The 17477-nt window shown below is 37.8% G+C and overlaps 1 protein-coding gene across 7 annotated transcripts in view; it reads right to left on the bottom strand.

The window, feature by feature from the left end:
* Positions 1 to 17477, bottom strand: part of CCSER2 (coiled-coil serine-rich protein 2) — a 158422-nt gene that overhangs the window by 63220 nt on the left and 77725 nt on the right. For 5 of the 7 annotated variants that reach the window (XR_826527.1, XM_010854379.1, XM_010854380.1 and 2 more), the window contains one exon: positions 7690 to 7885. The exons of 1 other annotated variant lie outside the window; for it this stretch is intronic. Coding sequence is in view for 5 of the 6 variants with exons in the window: in XM_010854379.1 (XP_010852681.1) it covers positions 7690 to 7885 (196 nt within the window). In the remaining variant the exon portion in view is untranslated. Of the gene's footprint in view, positions 1 to 7689; positions 7886 to 17477 lie in introns of those variants that run through there. One more of the 7 variants, XM_010854381.1, reaches the window with a different exon arrangement.

Below are 17477 nucleotides of genomic sequence, written 5' to 3'. Positions count from 1 at the left end.
TTCTAAAGTAAACAGAATTAGCTTTTTAGGCAGCTACATAAAATTATAAGCAATGCAAGTAATTAAAAATCCTTGACCTTCACATTTTTATCATTATTGATGTTGCTACTGTCAGTATTACAACAGCTAACATTATTAACTACTTTCTATGCATCAGACACTATGCTTAGCACTTGACTAAATTTCCTCATGTTTTCTTTACAACAGTCCTGAAACAGGAGCTATTATCATTTCTACTTCTGTTATAAGGAAATCTAGGCATAGGAAGTTTAAGTAATTTAACTTACCCAAGATCACAAAACAGACAAGTGGAAAAAATGTCCTGAATTCAAATTCTAATTTTTGAATACATCTGTTATTATTAACTTTCATCATTATTCTAGAAATTTAATATTATCTCAATTAACCCACAACTAAAAACAATTCAAATGTCTATCAACAAGTAAATGGATGAAAATAAAACTGTGGTATACACACACACATAATGGAATGTTATCCAACAATAAAAACTAATATACTGAAACTCACAAACACAGATGATTATCAAAATCATTATGGTGAGTGAAAAAAATCCAGCAACAAAAAAGAACACACTGTATAGTTTAGAGGAAGACAAAATTTTCAGATGAAATTCTAGAAAGGACAAAACCTTAGTAACAGAAAGCAGGGCAATAGCTGCTGCGCCAGGTCTGAGAGCAGACCGCCTATGAAGGGACGTGAGAGAACTGTAGCAGCAACAGAAATGTCCTATATCTGGATTGTTGTGGTAGAGGTCACACAGGTGTATATATTCATCAAAACTCAAATTATATACTTAAAATAGGCACAATCATTTGAATGCAAATTTTACCTTGATAAAGTCAATCATTTTTTAAAAATTTGCTTCTTTTTCCTCCTCACTTTCCTTTATCTTCCTGAATGAGGCAAAAGTAAATAAATAAATAAGTCTCCAACCAAAAAGGACAGCCCAGCACAGGGTTTCAGAATCTAAGGAGGTTGAAAAACAGGTCCCTGCCAGTGGCCAGCTTACCAAGGCATGTCAGAGCTTAAAAGACTGAAAAGGGCATACACAGAGGGGATGGGAGAATAATTTGATACAAGAGTCAAATCTGAACAGAAAGAGGAGGATATATGTACAGTCTGGTGTGGGCTGTAAGTCTAAGCAGAGTGGCGTGGAGTGGGCACACTCCCCCAGGAGGGCCTTTAGAGAGCTACAAGAGATCAAGTCTCATGAAGAGGGCATCTCTGCAGGAAAAGGCCCAGTGTCAGGTGTCAGACCCAAGTAGGGTTAAGAAGGCACCCAAGTGCAGGCATCAACTGACAACTGTAGTGTCAAGCCCAAGCAGAGTGAGGTGGCATCCACAGGAAGAGGAGACTGGTGTGGTGTGTCAGAATCCATGAGACTGACAAGGAGTCAGAGCCCAAGTAGGGTGAGGAAGGTATACACAGGAGAGCAGCCAGGCACGGAGATTCAGAATCTTAGAGAGGTGAGGAGGTCAAGTGTACAGGAGAGGCGGTGAGAAGCTGATTATAGTCAGGAGAATTGGTTAAAAGAGTAAATATATTATGGTCATCAAAGTGAAAAGAAAACTGAGGAAGTACCACAGTTTGAAGAAATCTACAAAAACATGATCAGAGAAGGCAATGGCACCCCACTCCAGTACTCTTGCCTGGAAAATCCCATGGACGGAGGAGCCTGGTGGGCTGCAGTCTATGGGGTTGCTAAGAGTCGGGCAGACTGAGCGACTTCACTTTCCCTTTTCACTTTCATGCATTGGAAAAGGAAATGGCAACCCATTCCAGTGTTCTTGCCTGGAGAATCCCAGGGACGGAGGAGCCTGGTGGGCTACCATCTATGGGGTTGCACAGAGTCGGACACGACTGAAGCGACTTAGCAGCACAAAAACATGATAATTTTTAAAAGCAACGTATGATGGTAAACCAGATCTTTCTGTTATAAAGAATACTACATCAAGACAGATAGGGAAACAGTGGAAACAGTGGCTGACTTTATTTTTATGGGCTCCAAAATCACTGCAGATGGTGACTGCCGCCATGAAATTAAAAGACGCTTACTCCTTGGAAGGAAAGTTATGACCAACCTAGACAGCATATTAAAAAGCAGATACATTATTTTGTCAACAGTGGTCATGTATGGATGTGAGAGTTGGACTATAAAGAAAGCTGAGCACTGAAAAATTGATGCTTTTGAACTGTGGTGGTGTTGGAGAAGACTCCTGAGAGTCCCTTGGACTGCAAGGAGATCCAACCAGTCCATCCTAAAGGAGATCAGTCCTGGGTGTTCATTGGTAGGACTGATGTGGAAGCCAAAACTCCAATACTTTGGCCATCTGATGCGAAGAGCTGACTCAGTTGAAAAGACCCTGATGCTGGGAAAGATTTAAGGTGGGAGGAGAAGGGGACGACAGAGGATGAGATGGTTTGATGGCATCACTGACACAATGGACATGGGTTTGGGTGGTCTCCGGGAGTTGGTGATGGACAGGGAGGCCTGGCATGCTAAAGTTCATGGGGTCACAAAGAGTCAGACACGACTGAGCGACTGAACTGAACTGAACCCCAAGACACATGGCAAAATCTGAACAGGCTCTGAGGATTAAATGGTAGTAATGTGTCAATACTTCAAAATTTTCTGATTTTGAAATGCAGAATAAAGCCACAATTAAACACCACTAGAGTCCCATCACATGACAAAAATTAAGAAGTCTGATAATACCAAGTGCTGCTCAGATGTAGAACAATGCAAAAAAAGTATTTACTACTTGAAAAGAATGAAAGAGACTGAACAATTTGGGGTAATAGCTTCATATTTCTAGAATATTTCTATGCTCAAACAGATTGAACAATTTGGGGAAACAGCTTCATATTTCTGGAATATTTCTATGCCCCATGACAGAGAAATTCCACTCCTAGTTAGTTATTCTAGACGAATTTTCACACATGTATACCAGGAATACTTCATATCATTTGTCATAGCAAAAAAAAAAAAAAAAAACCTGAAAAGAACCAAAATGGACATCAATAGTAAAATGGAGAAAGAAACTGTTTAGAATTGGAGACTAAAAAATGAAAATGAAGCAGAACTAAATATAAATATCAAAGAACCTTAAATAAAATGCTGAATGGAAGAAGCAATTCATAGAGTAATACTTACAGCATAATTTCATTTATACAAAGTTCTAAAAGACAAAAGTAGTATATTTACCGGGACACAGACAGTGAAAGTGTTAGTCACTCAGTCATGTCGGACTCTGTGACCCCAGGAACTGTAGCCTGCCAGGTTCCTCTGTCCATAATTCTCCAGGCCAAGAATACTGGAGTGAGTTGCCATTCCCTTCTCTATGGGATCTTCCTGACCCAGAAAACGAACCTGGGTCTCCTGCATTGCAGGCAGATGCTTTACCATCTGAGCCAACAAAGATGGTCAAAAATTAACAGAAAAAGAAACAAGGGAAGTACTAGATTCTGGAAAGGGAAGATACTGCAATGAAGAATGAACACTTCTTACTGTCTCATTCCTTAACCTGGATGGTGAGTATACAACCGTGTCATTTTATTCATTAAAGGGTACCCTTATGCTGTATACGCTCCTTTTATGTATATTTCATGAACTTAGTTTTCCTGTTATGCTGAAAAAAGTCTGGGGATAGAGAAGCTTGAGTTCCCTGACTTTTCTGTGGTTCTCTGCCACCACGTGGCAATCATTCAGCAGCTCCTCAACTCTTAGTGCACTCACATAGGAAGCTGCTGCTGTAAACAGTCCATCCACCTGGCACTGCATCCATGTATCCATTCCCCCCACACAGACACAGAGAGAGAGAGAGGAACAAAGAGAGAGACAGAGACCGACAGACAAGAGAATTATGTGAGAGACACACTACTGGCTTTATTCTCAACACTGGAGCTGAGAGGAAACAACAAAACAAAACATTTGTATGGCATACCTGATAGTTCATAAAACACTCAGGCTCGTGCCAGGGGGACGGTATGAATCATCAGGATCAAATATTTTGTAATCCCAAAGAAAAATATCAAAGAGATACCATCATGTACTTTTCACTACTCCACATTTTTCATTTCTCACTCCAAGGTCAAAACAGATGCTGAATGTGATAATATGATAAAAGCAAACAGGGAAAATAATGAACTAAGAGTGAAGAAAACGGATGAGCAAAACCACTCATGCTCATGTGGGTTAGAAATATGAGAATTAACTGGAAGTCTGCATAAGGCAAGAGTAGATTCTCAGTCTTCTACCTCTATTCCAAGAAGGGAAAAAAGCAGAAGTTTCTTCTCTGGAGAAACAGTAACAACCTGAGAAGGCAAAACACGCCGCTTAGCTGAGCACTGAGGCCCCACACCACTTAGCTGAGCACTGAGGCCCCACACCACTTAGCTGAGCACTGAGGCCCACTGATATCCACGTGTCACTGTAAGGTGGAGCCGCCAGCTGGCAAGGCCAACCCATGTGTGAAGAGTCCTGATCAACTTGTTACCCTTTAATCTTAAATAGTAATAAACAATAGACTCATTAGATATCTGAAGAAATATTCCAAAAGAAAGAGAAACTGAAACATAAAAAACAAAATGACCATTTATAAAGAGATAATAATGTAGGGAACTTGAGAAATCTTAACAAAACACAACAGAAACAAGCTACTTAATATATTTACTAACAAAATAAGAACTGAATCATATGAAAAATGAAAGGCTACAATAAAGAGCTCTTAGAAACTGAAAATACAACTGCCAAGATAAGTAATTCAATAGAAATAGGAGGCTGGAATATGAAGGTGAGGAAATACACCAGAAAACGTAGTCAAACTCAAAGGAAAATATGAAAGAAAAAAAGACTGAAAACTTAACTCATAAGTTCTAGTTTGGATTACCAAGAATTCCAGAAAGATACACTCAGACACCCAGAGAAAACAGAATAAATAAAATATCATAGAAATGACTTAAGGAAATTTCACACTACATGAATCTTCATAAAACTCAGTGATTACCCATCATTAAGTGGAATACGAACAAGTACAACAAAATCTCAATCCCAGGACATCACTGAAACTGCAGAATGCCAGAAATAAAAGACTAAAAATCTCCCAGAGAGATTAAAAACAGACAAAACACAAAGTAAGATGGATTAGAATGTAGTACACTTTTCTCAGTGGCTAAACTGGATGCTAGAAAAGTGACTTCAAATTTCTAAGGAAAAACTCACTTCTATACCAGCCAAAGTATCCCTGCCAAAGTATTACTATAAACTAAATATGAGAGTAGATAAGAGATTTCAATGACATATCAACTAGAAAAAAAGTACCATCCATTTGCCCTCTCTTAGGAATTAAATTAAGGATATATTCCTGCTAAATATGAGAGCAAACTAAGAAAAAAGAAGATAAATTATCCAAGAAATAACAATCTCAATCCCAGAAGATGATGAAAGAAATCTGTGTATGATAATTCTAAAGACACTTAGTAACCTGTTCAGATTACAAAAGGCTGGCTCAAGTGGGGAGAAGGACAGAAATATTGCTTTTTTCATTAAGCTTCTGGATACTATGTGATTTTTTTAAAACCATGTACACGTATCACACTGAAGTTTTTATAATTACTAAAAGGGACAAATTAAGAGGCTGTTATACAAAATACTGGACTAATTCAGCTTTTTAACTTCTATCAGCATTTTGGGAAATGTTAAAGATATCCTAAACAGATTCTGCAATTTTCTTCTCATAATTTTGTTTTCACTACATAAACAAAGGATGAAGTCAATTTGAAATCTTTAGAAGATTTTTTGATCAGGAGCTTCAGAGACATTGGAAAGAAAAGGTAGAAGAGGTGAGAAGTAGCTGAAATGTGTTAAATATGTATTTGGAGTTAGCTAGCTTTACCCTGTTTTGTGTCTGGGTGTATCTCGTAGTTACAGTTCGGAGAAGGCAATGGCAACCCACTCCAGTACTCTTGCCTGGAAAATCCCATGGACAGAGGAGCCTGGTGGGCTGCAGTCCATGGGGTCGCTAGGAGTCAGACATGACTGAGCGACTTCACTTTCACTTTTCACTTTCATGCACTGGAGAAGGAAATGGCAACCAACTCCAGTGTTCTTGCCTGGAGAATCCCAGGGACGGAGGAGCCTGGTGGGCTGCTGTCTGTGGGGTTGCACAGAGTCAGACACGACTGAAGTGACTTAGCAGTAGCAGTTACAGTTATACTAAGGTATAAACTCTGTGTCTGGGTATTTGAATCACTGAATCTCTTTCTGCCTCGAGAGAAATCTAAGAATCTCAGATCCGAAAAGGATTCTCCACTTTCTTCCTCCTGGCCTTATACAGACAGGTGTCTTTTAAGACGGCAGTCAAATATCAGGGCTTCCCTAGTGGTCCAATGGTTAAGAATCCTCCTGCCAAAGCAGGGGACATGGTTTCGATCCCTGCTGCAGGAAGATCTCACAGGCGGCAGAGCAACTAAGCCTGTGCACCACAACTACTGAGCCAGTGCTCTTGACCCTGTGAGCCTAGAGCCTGCGCTCCACAGCAAGAGAAGCCACTGCAACGAGAAGCCCATGCACCACAATGGAGAGGAGCACCACCCTTGCCACAACTACAGAAAGTCCATGCATAGCAACGAAAAGCCGAAAATACATGAATAAATCTTTTTTAAAAGGGGGACTATTCAAAGTACTCAAATATCTACAAGAATAGAGAAGAGCAGTCCAGCAAAGCCATAACTGAGTAATATAAAACCATTCACAGTAGTTGTAGTTACTAACAGAGGAGCCACATTTCATTTCAAATAGCCTTTACTGAGCGTTTATCTCAACGGCCTCCAAATGGTTTGGATGGCCACCAGAAATTCTAAGACGTGGTCCCTGCTCATAACAAGCTAGAACATACAATCCTGAGGAAAGTAACTCAAAAAGTAAGTTATGCAGAGAATCCAGACTGTTCTTCCTCAACCATAATTTTAAGTTAAACTTGCCTAGTCTACAAAACACAAATATAGATTTAAAACTAAAGATATTCCTGACTTAAAGTTAGTATTTTATTCCTTAGTTTTTTTATTTACATTGGAAATGTATATGTTAACTGTTCAAATCAAGAAAATACTACTGAATCAGAAGTCAGCTTCTACTATCAGCTCACCATGTGGACAAGCACATCACTGCTCTGAGTCCACGTTTTCTCCAAAAAAATAAGAAGACTGGGAAAGTTTAAACTTGAAGGTTTTAAACCAAAGTGGGGTTATGTGACTATGATTATATAAAATGCTGTTTCTTATTTCTCACTTAGCTGAAATCATAGTTGTAGCCACTGATGACTGAACACCTACTATGTTTCAGGTATTAAATCACTCAATTTGTAACCATGAACTCTAGCTCTCTTAAGAACCTTACAACATAGGTACTATGAAAATGAGGAAACAGAAGCAGAGAGCTCACCAAATATTATATAGCTCATAAATGTTGATGACTTTACAGAGACCGTCATGCAAAACCTCAAGTGTTTTTACTCTCAGAAGAGTTTCTGTTAGGTACTATTTACGACCATTATTTCTCCACAAATCTAAATAGTCATTAGAAACTCAACTTTACTTTAAAAACAAAGTAAAGTCAATCTATTTACAATTGAAAATGTCAAGCACTGGAAATGTTCCCTACGTACTAACCTGGCGCAGCAGCCGCTTCAGCCTGAGTAACTGAGTTTTCACAGCAGTGCAATCCTGAACCATATGCCGAAGGGTCATCTCGTCCAGTATCACCGTATTTTCTGGTACATCTACAAACATCTTCTGAGCCTGGAAAAAGGGGGTCCCTCCATAGCTTTCAAAATGACCCAAAGGAGATTCTCTATAGGGAGAGCCTCTGGAAGGGCAGGGGAAGAAGTTGGAAGGAAAAGATATACAATATAATTTCAGAAAGTAATAAAGATTATGAAATTATTACAGTGATTATTACAAATCATTTATTATCACAGAGCCTTTTGACTTTTACTCATCTCAGATAGTGAATTTGTTTTCATTGAAAATTTCAATCAATTCTAGTTGTCATTAACACAGTTATCATCTGCACTCCCTCCTTTTGTGTATTTTACACATTGATTAAGTAAAGCTTATTCCTTAGGAACTAGAGTAGAAAACCTCTGGGGAAAGGCCTTGCCTGGAAAAAATTATATTTATTTTACTTTTCTGCAGTGATTGATCTTTAGCTTTTAATTTTAGTTACTCTTTTAAATGTCATATCTTTTTTTAGCTATTACCCTCATTAATTCCCAGTTTAGATGTACCTATTTCTGGGAAGTTCCAGCAGATAGTTAAGACAAATATAGTGTTATTCTTCTTTTGTTTTTACACTGCTGATAAACCATCTTTTCCAGTAAAGATTAAACAAGGTTTTACAAAAGTCTTAAACACACCACATATTTCCTAATCTTAAACTATCTTAAAAAATACCTGCTCTTTTTTAAAATTTTTTTTAAAAAATTTTAAAGTTTCCTTTGTTCCACACAATAACACACATGTTGAATAAGAGGAAATAAAAACTAGGGGTAATGTGTTTCATGGACATGAAAAACACAATGTTTTAACCAGCAGTCAAAGCTATAGCAATCTAAAAATTACTACATTCACATTACACATAATCCCAGTTAGTTTTTAATATAAGAACTTGTGATATATGTAAAATTTCAATATTTAAAATAGTACACTAAAAAAGTATTCTCTCCAATATAACATCTACATTAACATATCAGGATTAAAGTTAAATTCATGGATGCATTAAATTTCAAAAGTAGAAATACATTTTCTAATAAATTTTCTAGGTTTTAACAAATATTCCCAAATCTCTAAATTCTGAAATATTCAATATGAGCTTGGTTTTCATAAGGTAATTATTCTTCTCTGAAGCCACTTCTCATACTTGATTTCAGGCCTGATTTTTCTTTCAACCCAAGAAAGAGATTTTTAAGAACATTTAAATAGCTGATCCACAGATAAGACCCTAATTTGTTCACATTTAACTATTTTATCTTTGTTGATTCAAAATATAGTTGAATTATTAAATTTTAAATACTGATAATTATTACTATGACTTTACCATCCGTAACTGAATAGACAAGATATACACAGAGTGATGAAAAATTTTTCAAGTAGTAAGACAAAAAGAATCACCTGGCAAATGAATAGTAGAGACAAGAGTTATGTTTTTGGAGAAAAAGCTGACATAATTTGGGAAACTTTTTTGAATAGGAAAGAACTTGGGATGAACTATAAAGTACAAGGTTTGAGTTGGGCAGAAATGCAAGGTGAAAGCTTTCTAGAAAAAGAAAATAAAAAGAAATGGCACAAAAGTGCGTGTTTTTCAGGGACAAGGAGACTCTCATAAATGGCTTAGGGGACCACACACAGCCTGAATCCAATTCATTCTTCTACTTCATCCCTCAGTAAACCTGCCTCCCTCAGACCAACTTTTTAATCCATAGCCAATTACCAGAGACTGCCAAAGCATGAATCAAGAATGGAATAATGGCTTATATTAGATTTAGGCATAAATATGAACCACATGTAAGGAACTGATGAATTAAAAACATTTCGAAGGAAGGGTCAAAAGGTCTTGATCACTAACTGAATATGGGGACAAAGAACTGGCACCTAGAGAAGCCAAAATAGTGTAAAAGACACAGCTTCAGCCTAGAACTTAAGTTGTTATGTTGGCTGATAGTAACTAGCTATTGAAAATACTCAATATCTTTGGGCCATAGAGTCTCTCAGTGCTGTCCAGCGCCTACCAAATAAAGTTCATATGCCTTAAGTTGCATTTCTAATACTTCCACCATGAGACCAAAAACTAAACTTATATCTCATCCAAGTCTTAATGCCCTTCAACTAGATAAAACTGTTTTATGATCCATAACTTATTTTATAGCATAAATGAAAGAAACCTACATACATGTCACCTCTGATTATAAGCCCTTTGAAAACAAGGATTTATTCATTTTTACATTAGCCAATTAATGCAGATTATCTGAGTTCAAATCTCAGCTCTGTCACTCACTAGCTATATAACACAAAGGGCAAGTTACTTTATGCTTCATTTTCCTGACTTATAAAATGAGAATAAGAGTATCTCACTTGATTGGTAAAAGGATTAAATGAGGCAATAATATACGCTAAAGTGCTTGGAACGGTGCTTGATATATAATAATTGTTAGGCAAAAACCAATTACTGATGTATTACTATTATTATTACTATCAATAATTTCTAACTTCTTTATATTGAACATTTTTTCTAACACAAATGTCAAAAGAACACGATAATGCCATATACCCTTCTCCTAGATTACCCAATTGATAAATCCTGACACAATGCTCTATTAATATGGGTGTAAACTGTTACTAAACCGTATGACAGTAAGCTGGAAATAACATAACATCTCAATGAGGGCCATCTGAAGGTTGCTGGGGGAAAAAATGAATATAATTGAGAAGGTACAAAGACAGAAGAAGAAAAAACTGAAACAGAAAGCAAGTATATGAGAGGCTATTTTCAGAAAATAAAAAGACACTGTTTAAAACAGAAGGAAAAAACAAGATAATGAAGATTTTGAGATTTCACATTCTGAGAAGATGCAGTCCACAAAGGAAAATCTCAATCTTTAAAAAAGAATGAGAGGTAAAAACATGAGCCAAAGAGGACTGAACAAAATACCTACGTTAGCTTGACAGTCATAGATTTGTCCTTCAGTACAAATTTTAACAATCACTGACTTCTAGAAGAGAAATTAGGTCATGAAAGCAGCAGAAGACTTCAAGCTACTTTGGAGAAAACACTGGAAGGTGAGCAGTGTGTTTGCAAAGGCAGAACCTATGTGGTCAATCCCAGGCCAAACAGGCTGGTGGATATGAAGAACTGAACCAATACAGGTATGGATGAAGGTAAAAATTACCTCAGTGGTTAAGAAGCATAAGAATGAAATGCTCACTATCATCAGTATCATTCTATAAGTACAGCCAATAAAATCAACAACAACCAAAAAAAAGGATCACAATAACTATAAAAAGGAATCTGCAAGAAATAAGCTTTTTCAAAACCAATTTAAATTTAAACCATATACAAGAGCAGCACCTGATATTCAATCCACACATCAAATAATCCCTTGGCTGCATAATCATTTATTGCAATTTCAAAGTAATCTCCCCAAATTATATGGCTCTATCCATACATTTACATTCTTCTCCACTTCTATCAGAGCTTCTTTATGACTAAGATATGTGATTTTTATGTGAAACTGAAGATTTGTGATTCATAGGTTAGAATGGTGAGTGGAGATACTCTGTGTGAGAGAGAGAGAAAGAGAGAAAGAGAGAAAGAGAGATTTGGGGATTTTGCTTTCTCACTTATCTCCTAATCTCAATCACAGTTTGACTTCACAAAACCTTTAGCTTTTTTTTCACTATTAATAAAAATGGTATATTAAAAGTTAAACACATATATTTTTAACATCATGGTTATCTATTCTTTAATGCTAGATTCAATATAATCTCAATTAAAATGCAAATAAGATATTATGTGGATATTAACAGAGTGATTTTCAAGTTTATATGAACAGGCAAAGACCCAGAATAACCAATACAATACTGAAGAAGAAGAAAGTCAGAACACTGATACTGTCTTACAGACTTTCTGTATCAACTGACAGTAATCAAGACTGTGGTAGAGATGAAAAAATTAATGGAACAGAAGAGAGGGTCCAAAAATTCACCCATGCATACAGTCAACTGATCCGTGGTAAGCAACAGAGTTCCAGAAAAACATCTACTTCTGCTTTATTGACTACACCAAAGCCTTTGACTGTGTGGATCACAATAAACTGTGGAAAGTTCTGAAAGAGATGGGAATACCAGACCACCTGACTTGCCTACTGAGAAATCTGTTATGTTGTCAAGAAGCAACAGTTAGAACTGGCCATGGAACAACGGACTGGTTCCAAATTGGGGAAGGAATACATCAAGGCTATATTTTGTCACCCTACTTATTTAACTTATATGCAGAGTACATCATGTGAAATGCCAGGCTGGACGAAGCACAGCATATCAAGACTGGCATATCAAGATTGCTGGGAGAAATATCAATAACCTCAGATATGCAGATGACACCACCCTTATGGCAGAAAACAAAGAACTAAAGAGCCCCTTGATGAAGGTGAAAGAGGAGAGGGGAAAAGTTGGCCTAAAGCTCAACATTCAGAAAACTATGATCATGCCATCTGGTCCCATCACTTCATGGCAAATAGATGGGAAAACAATGGAAACAGTGAGAGACTTTATTTTGGGGGATTCCTAAATCACTGCAGATGGTGACTGCAGCCATGAAATTAAAAGATATTTGCTCCTTGGAAAAAAAGCTACGACCAACCTAAATAGAACATTAAAAAGCAGAGACATTACAATGAAAAAGCAGAGACATTACGTTGCTGACAAAGGTTCATATAGTCAGTTATGGTTTTTCCAGTAGTCATGTATAGATGTGAGAGCTGGACTATAAAGAAAGCTGAGCACCGAAGAAATGATACTTTTGAACTGTGATGTTGGAAGACTCTTGAGAGTCCCTTCGGCTGCAAGGAGATTAAACCAGTTAATCCTAAAGGAAATTAGTCCTGAATAATCATTGGAAGGACTGATGTTGAAGCTGAAGCTCCAATACTTTGGCCACCTGATGTGAAGAACTGACTCACTGGAAAAGACCCTGATGCTGGGAAAGACTGAAGGCAGAAGAAGAAGGGGACGACAGAGGATGAGATGGTTGGATGGCATCACCAACATGATGGACATGAGTTTGAGCAGGCTCCGGGAGTTGGTGATGGACAAGGAAGCCTGGCGTGCTGCAGTCCATAGGGTCACAAAGAGTCGGACATGACTGAGCAACTGAATTGAACTGAACTGATCCTTGGTAAAGGAGCAATGGCAATTCAAAGGAGAGAGGACAGTCTTTTCAACAAATAGTACTGAAACAATTAGACATTTATACACCAAAAAAAACACCTTGCACACCTTTCACAAAAATTAACTGAACACTGACTGGTCAATGATCTAAATGTAAAATGCAAAACTACAAAGTAACAATGAAAATTTAGGTGACTTTGGCAATATGTTTTTGGCTATGATACAAAAAGTACAACCCATGAAAGAAAAAACTGACAAGTTGTCCTGCATAAAATTAAAAATATATGCTCTGTGAAAAATATCATTATGAAAATGAAAATTCAAAACACAGACTGGAGAAAATATTTGTAATAAATGTATCTGACAAAGGATTGGTATCTAAAATACATAAAGAACTCCTAAAGGTCAACAAGAAAACAGATAACCCAATTTTAAGAATAAGCAAAAGACCTAAACAGACATCTCACTAAGACAAAACACAGATATAGCCAATAAGGATATGAAAAAAGGCCCAAAATCATACCATTAGAGAAGTGCAAATTAAAACAACAATGACATGCCACTGAACACATATCAGAATGATCAAAATCCACAACACCACATGCTGACAAGGGTATGAATCCATAGGCGCTCCTGCTCATTGCTGGAAGAAAAGTAAATGTACAGCCGTGGCAATTTCTTACCAAACTAAACATGTATCCATGTGTGCATTCATGCTAAGTTGCTTCAGTTGAGTCCAACTCAGTGGGACCCTACAGACTGCAGCCTGCCAGGCTCCTCTGTCTGTGGGATTCTCCAGGCCAGAATACTGGAGTGGACTGCCATGCCCTCCCCTCCAGGGCATGTAAACCTACAACTGCTCTAAAAAATAAAGGCCATTAATTTTTTTTTTTTTGAACAGTCATGACAAAAGGAAAAGAACGAAGTACTTACAGAATGGCAGAATCAAAGATCTCCAAAAATCCACTCCTACATAAAAACTCTAAGAGTGTGTGTGTTAGTCGGTCAGTCGTGTACAACTCTTTGCGAGTCCATGGACTGTAGCCCTCCAGGCTTCTCTGTCCATGGAATTATCCAGGCAAGACTACTGGAGTGAGTCGACATGCCCTTCTCCAGGGGATCTTCCCAACCCAGGGATCGAGCACAGGTCTCCCACATTGCGGGCAGATTCTTTACCACTTGAGCTATCCAGAATACTGGCAAATTTGGCAAAATCAACTCTTTAACAACTCTGCTGCTGCTGCTAAGTCGCTTCCATCATGTCCGACTTTGTGCAACCCCATAGACAGCAGCCCACCAGGCTCGCCTGTCCCTGGGATTCTCCAGGCAAGAACACTGGAGTGGGTTGCCATTTCTTTCTCCAATGCATGAAAGTGAAAGTGAAGTCGCTTAGTCCTGTCTGACTCTTAGCGACCCCATGGACTGCAGCCTACCAGGCTCCTCCATCCATGGGATTTTCCAGGCAAGAGTACTGGAGTAGGGTGCCATTGCCTTCTCCCAACTCTAGAAACAACCAAATCAACTCTGGAATTAACAACTAAAAAGCACTTACTGAAGAAAACCAACTGACTTTCATGAGAACAAACTCTGTGACATTTAATTTATTCTATTTCCTTGTCTATCTTCCTAGCTCTGTGGCAGCTTGAAAAACAACAGCTTTACAAGTGCAGTAGCTGTGATATTCAGCAATCTCTAAGGGTGAGATGGGAGGTAAACTCGGATTGGAACTCTCCAAGCAACACCATTTCCAGAGAAGTGTTACTATTTGACCTAAACGGCACCTCCCTAGAAAAGGTCCATTCTCAGCAGTTAAGTTTTATTTGACCTGATTCAGAGCTCCCTCAGTGGGAACAGCCTTAACTCCAATATGTTTTAAGAGAAAAGAGAAGAAAATTAGTGACAATGGTTTAAAAATCTCAGCTACCTGAGATGGCAATACCAGTTGGGACAAAGAAGAAAGTGAAAAATTTTAAAGGAAAACCTGAGGAATCACATGTCCACAGGAAGCTTTGGAAAGCCCTAGCATACTCCTGGGCACAGAGAAGGCCATACACGTGTGGAAGTCAAGGAAATACCTACGAAGGTCTTACTCCCTCACCTTTGGCTGATGTTGAGCCTCTGAGCAAACAGGATGAGAGCTAAGGCAGTACTGCAAACTGCTTATCATGTTGTTGAAGGTATCCCTGAATACACACACACACACAGACACACACACAGCCCCTTGGAAAAGGCTGGGAAACTTACTGGTGCAAGACATTTAAGGAAACTTCTTTCTAATCATTAGTTCCCAAATGTGATAAACTAAAAGACACATGATATTCAAACCAACAAAAGCCAAATAAAAAGTAAGAATCCTGAACACAACAAGAAAAAAAGTCCTTTTATTGTGTTAGAAGACATGCTCAATAAGATTAACAGCTGATTTTTCAACAGAAAGCATAGGAGTTATAAAAGAGAGACTGTTAACCAAGAATCCTATATGCAGCAAAACTATCCTTTAAAATTAAAGACAAACTAAAACATCCCCAGATAACAACCTAAGAGAATTTGTTGCCATCAAACCTTCCCTACATGATATACTTCAGCTGGAGACTTTAATGTTTCCTCCTCATTAACAGATAAAACAACTAAGAAGGTCACCAAAGAAACAGAAGACGTGAACAACACTACAAACTAAGAAAAACAGACATCCACAGAACATCTAAGAGATTAAATCAGTAATCAAAACACTCACTGCAAAAAAAAGTCCCAGGCCCAAATAACCTCAACAGCTAATTCTACAAAACATTAAATGAAGAGTTAACAAAACTCCTTCACAAACTCTTCCAAAAATAGAAATGAGAGAAACACTTCCCAATTCAATCTGTGTGATAATATCAAAAACCCAAAAAAATCTCAAGAAAACTACGAATATTTGTTATGAATGTATATAGAAAATCTTCAACAAAATACTTAGCAAGCTGAATCTAGCAACATCTAAAAGGATATCATGACCAAGTAAGATTTACTTGAGAAATGTTAATAAGTTAGTACATCTGAAAAATCAATCAAAGGCATATATCACATTAACAGCATGAAAGGAAAAATAATTTTATCAATAGACACAGCAGTAGCATATGACAAAATCGAATACCCTTTCATGATTTAAAAAACCCTCAACAAAATATGAACAGAAGGGAACTTCCTCAATCTGATAAGGACCATCTATGAAAACCCACAGTGAACATCATATTTAACAGTAAAAGATTAAACGCTTTGATCCTACGATCAGAAACAAGACAAAGATGACTGCTCTTATCACTCAACTTGTACTAGAGGTTCCAGCCACAGCAATCATGTGGGGCCAGGGAAGGGAGTATCCAGACTGGAAAGAAAAACGTAAAACTATCTGTATTCTCAGATGACAGATTTTTACACATTAATTTAAGAGGAACTAGGGAGCCAGAAGTTTAAATGAATCACGTACAGGAAAGCTACATTTAGAGTTGTAGCAAAACTTACAATGCAGGGGGAAGTGAGCCTGGGGCCAAGATTTTTGTGAGCTAGGGAATGGGACCCTTAAGGAGAAGCTGATCAAGACAAATGCCCTCCCTAAGTGGCAAAGGAAAGAGGTTTAAGAACATTTCATTCAGAAGTTAAGATGAGGAATGAAGACAAAACCTCACCCCTAAAGAGAACAGTTCTAGAGTGACTGAAAAATAAGAATCCTTCATCTAAGAATGCTACTGAGGAATGCTACACTCAGGGAAAAGTTACAATCAGGAAAATGTAGGGGAAGAGGTCAAGGATGTTAAGATGTAAGAGAATTTCACTTGGCTAGTAACGCTGTAGGGGAAAGGGGAGGTCTGGAAAGAAAAAAAGGACTAACAGGTTAGGTTAGGTGAAAAGAGAATGCAGTACTGACAAAAACACAGAGAAGGTAGATGAGTGATTCTGAACCACCAGTCCCCTGAGTTACAGATACGACATAATCCTATAATTAATTATGACAACAATGTGAATTAAAGGACAGACAAGAAAGGGAACCAGCAACATTTAAGAAGTCAAAGAATGGGAAGAGGAACTTTTATACATGTTATATATTAAAAGACCCTGGGGTTAGCACATCCAAATCTTTTAAAATCAAGGTATAGAAAGAAAATAATAGTTCTAACGTTGGCTGGAGTAAGGCTTATCTTGGATGAGGTTTTTCTCTCTACCACCCACACCATAACTGGCTCTAGGAAATCTAAGAGTCCTAAACCTCACACAGCTACCCAAAAGCCTGAGGGAATCAATAAATCAGCTGGTTAACTTATAACTAGTCACAAGAAACCAGTGTGTGTCAGTTCATTTGTTGGGAAGTTCTGCCCTGAGTCAAATCAGCAACCATCAACAGCATTATGCATTTCTCTCTCCTCATTCAGACTCACGAGTGTGGATGACCCACAAATCACTAGTACCTCAAAGTTCACTGCATAGGAGGGATCTGTTGTCATGTGTTTTGGGAAATGGCTACATATTTTTCTTCACCGCTT

The sequence above is a fragment of the Bison bison genome, unplaced genomic scaffold, assembly GCF_000754665.1.
Source record: "Bison bison bison isolate TAMUID 2011002044 unplaced genomic scaffold, Bison_UMD1.0 scf7180017864341, whole genome shotgun sequence".
Taxonomy (NCBI): Eukaryota; Metazoa; Chordata; class Mammalia; order Artiodactyla; family Bovidae; genus Bison; species Bison bison.
This window is presented reverse-complemented; position numbering and strand designations above follow the sequence as displayed.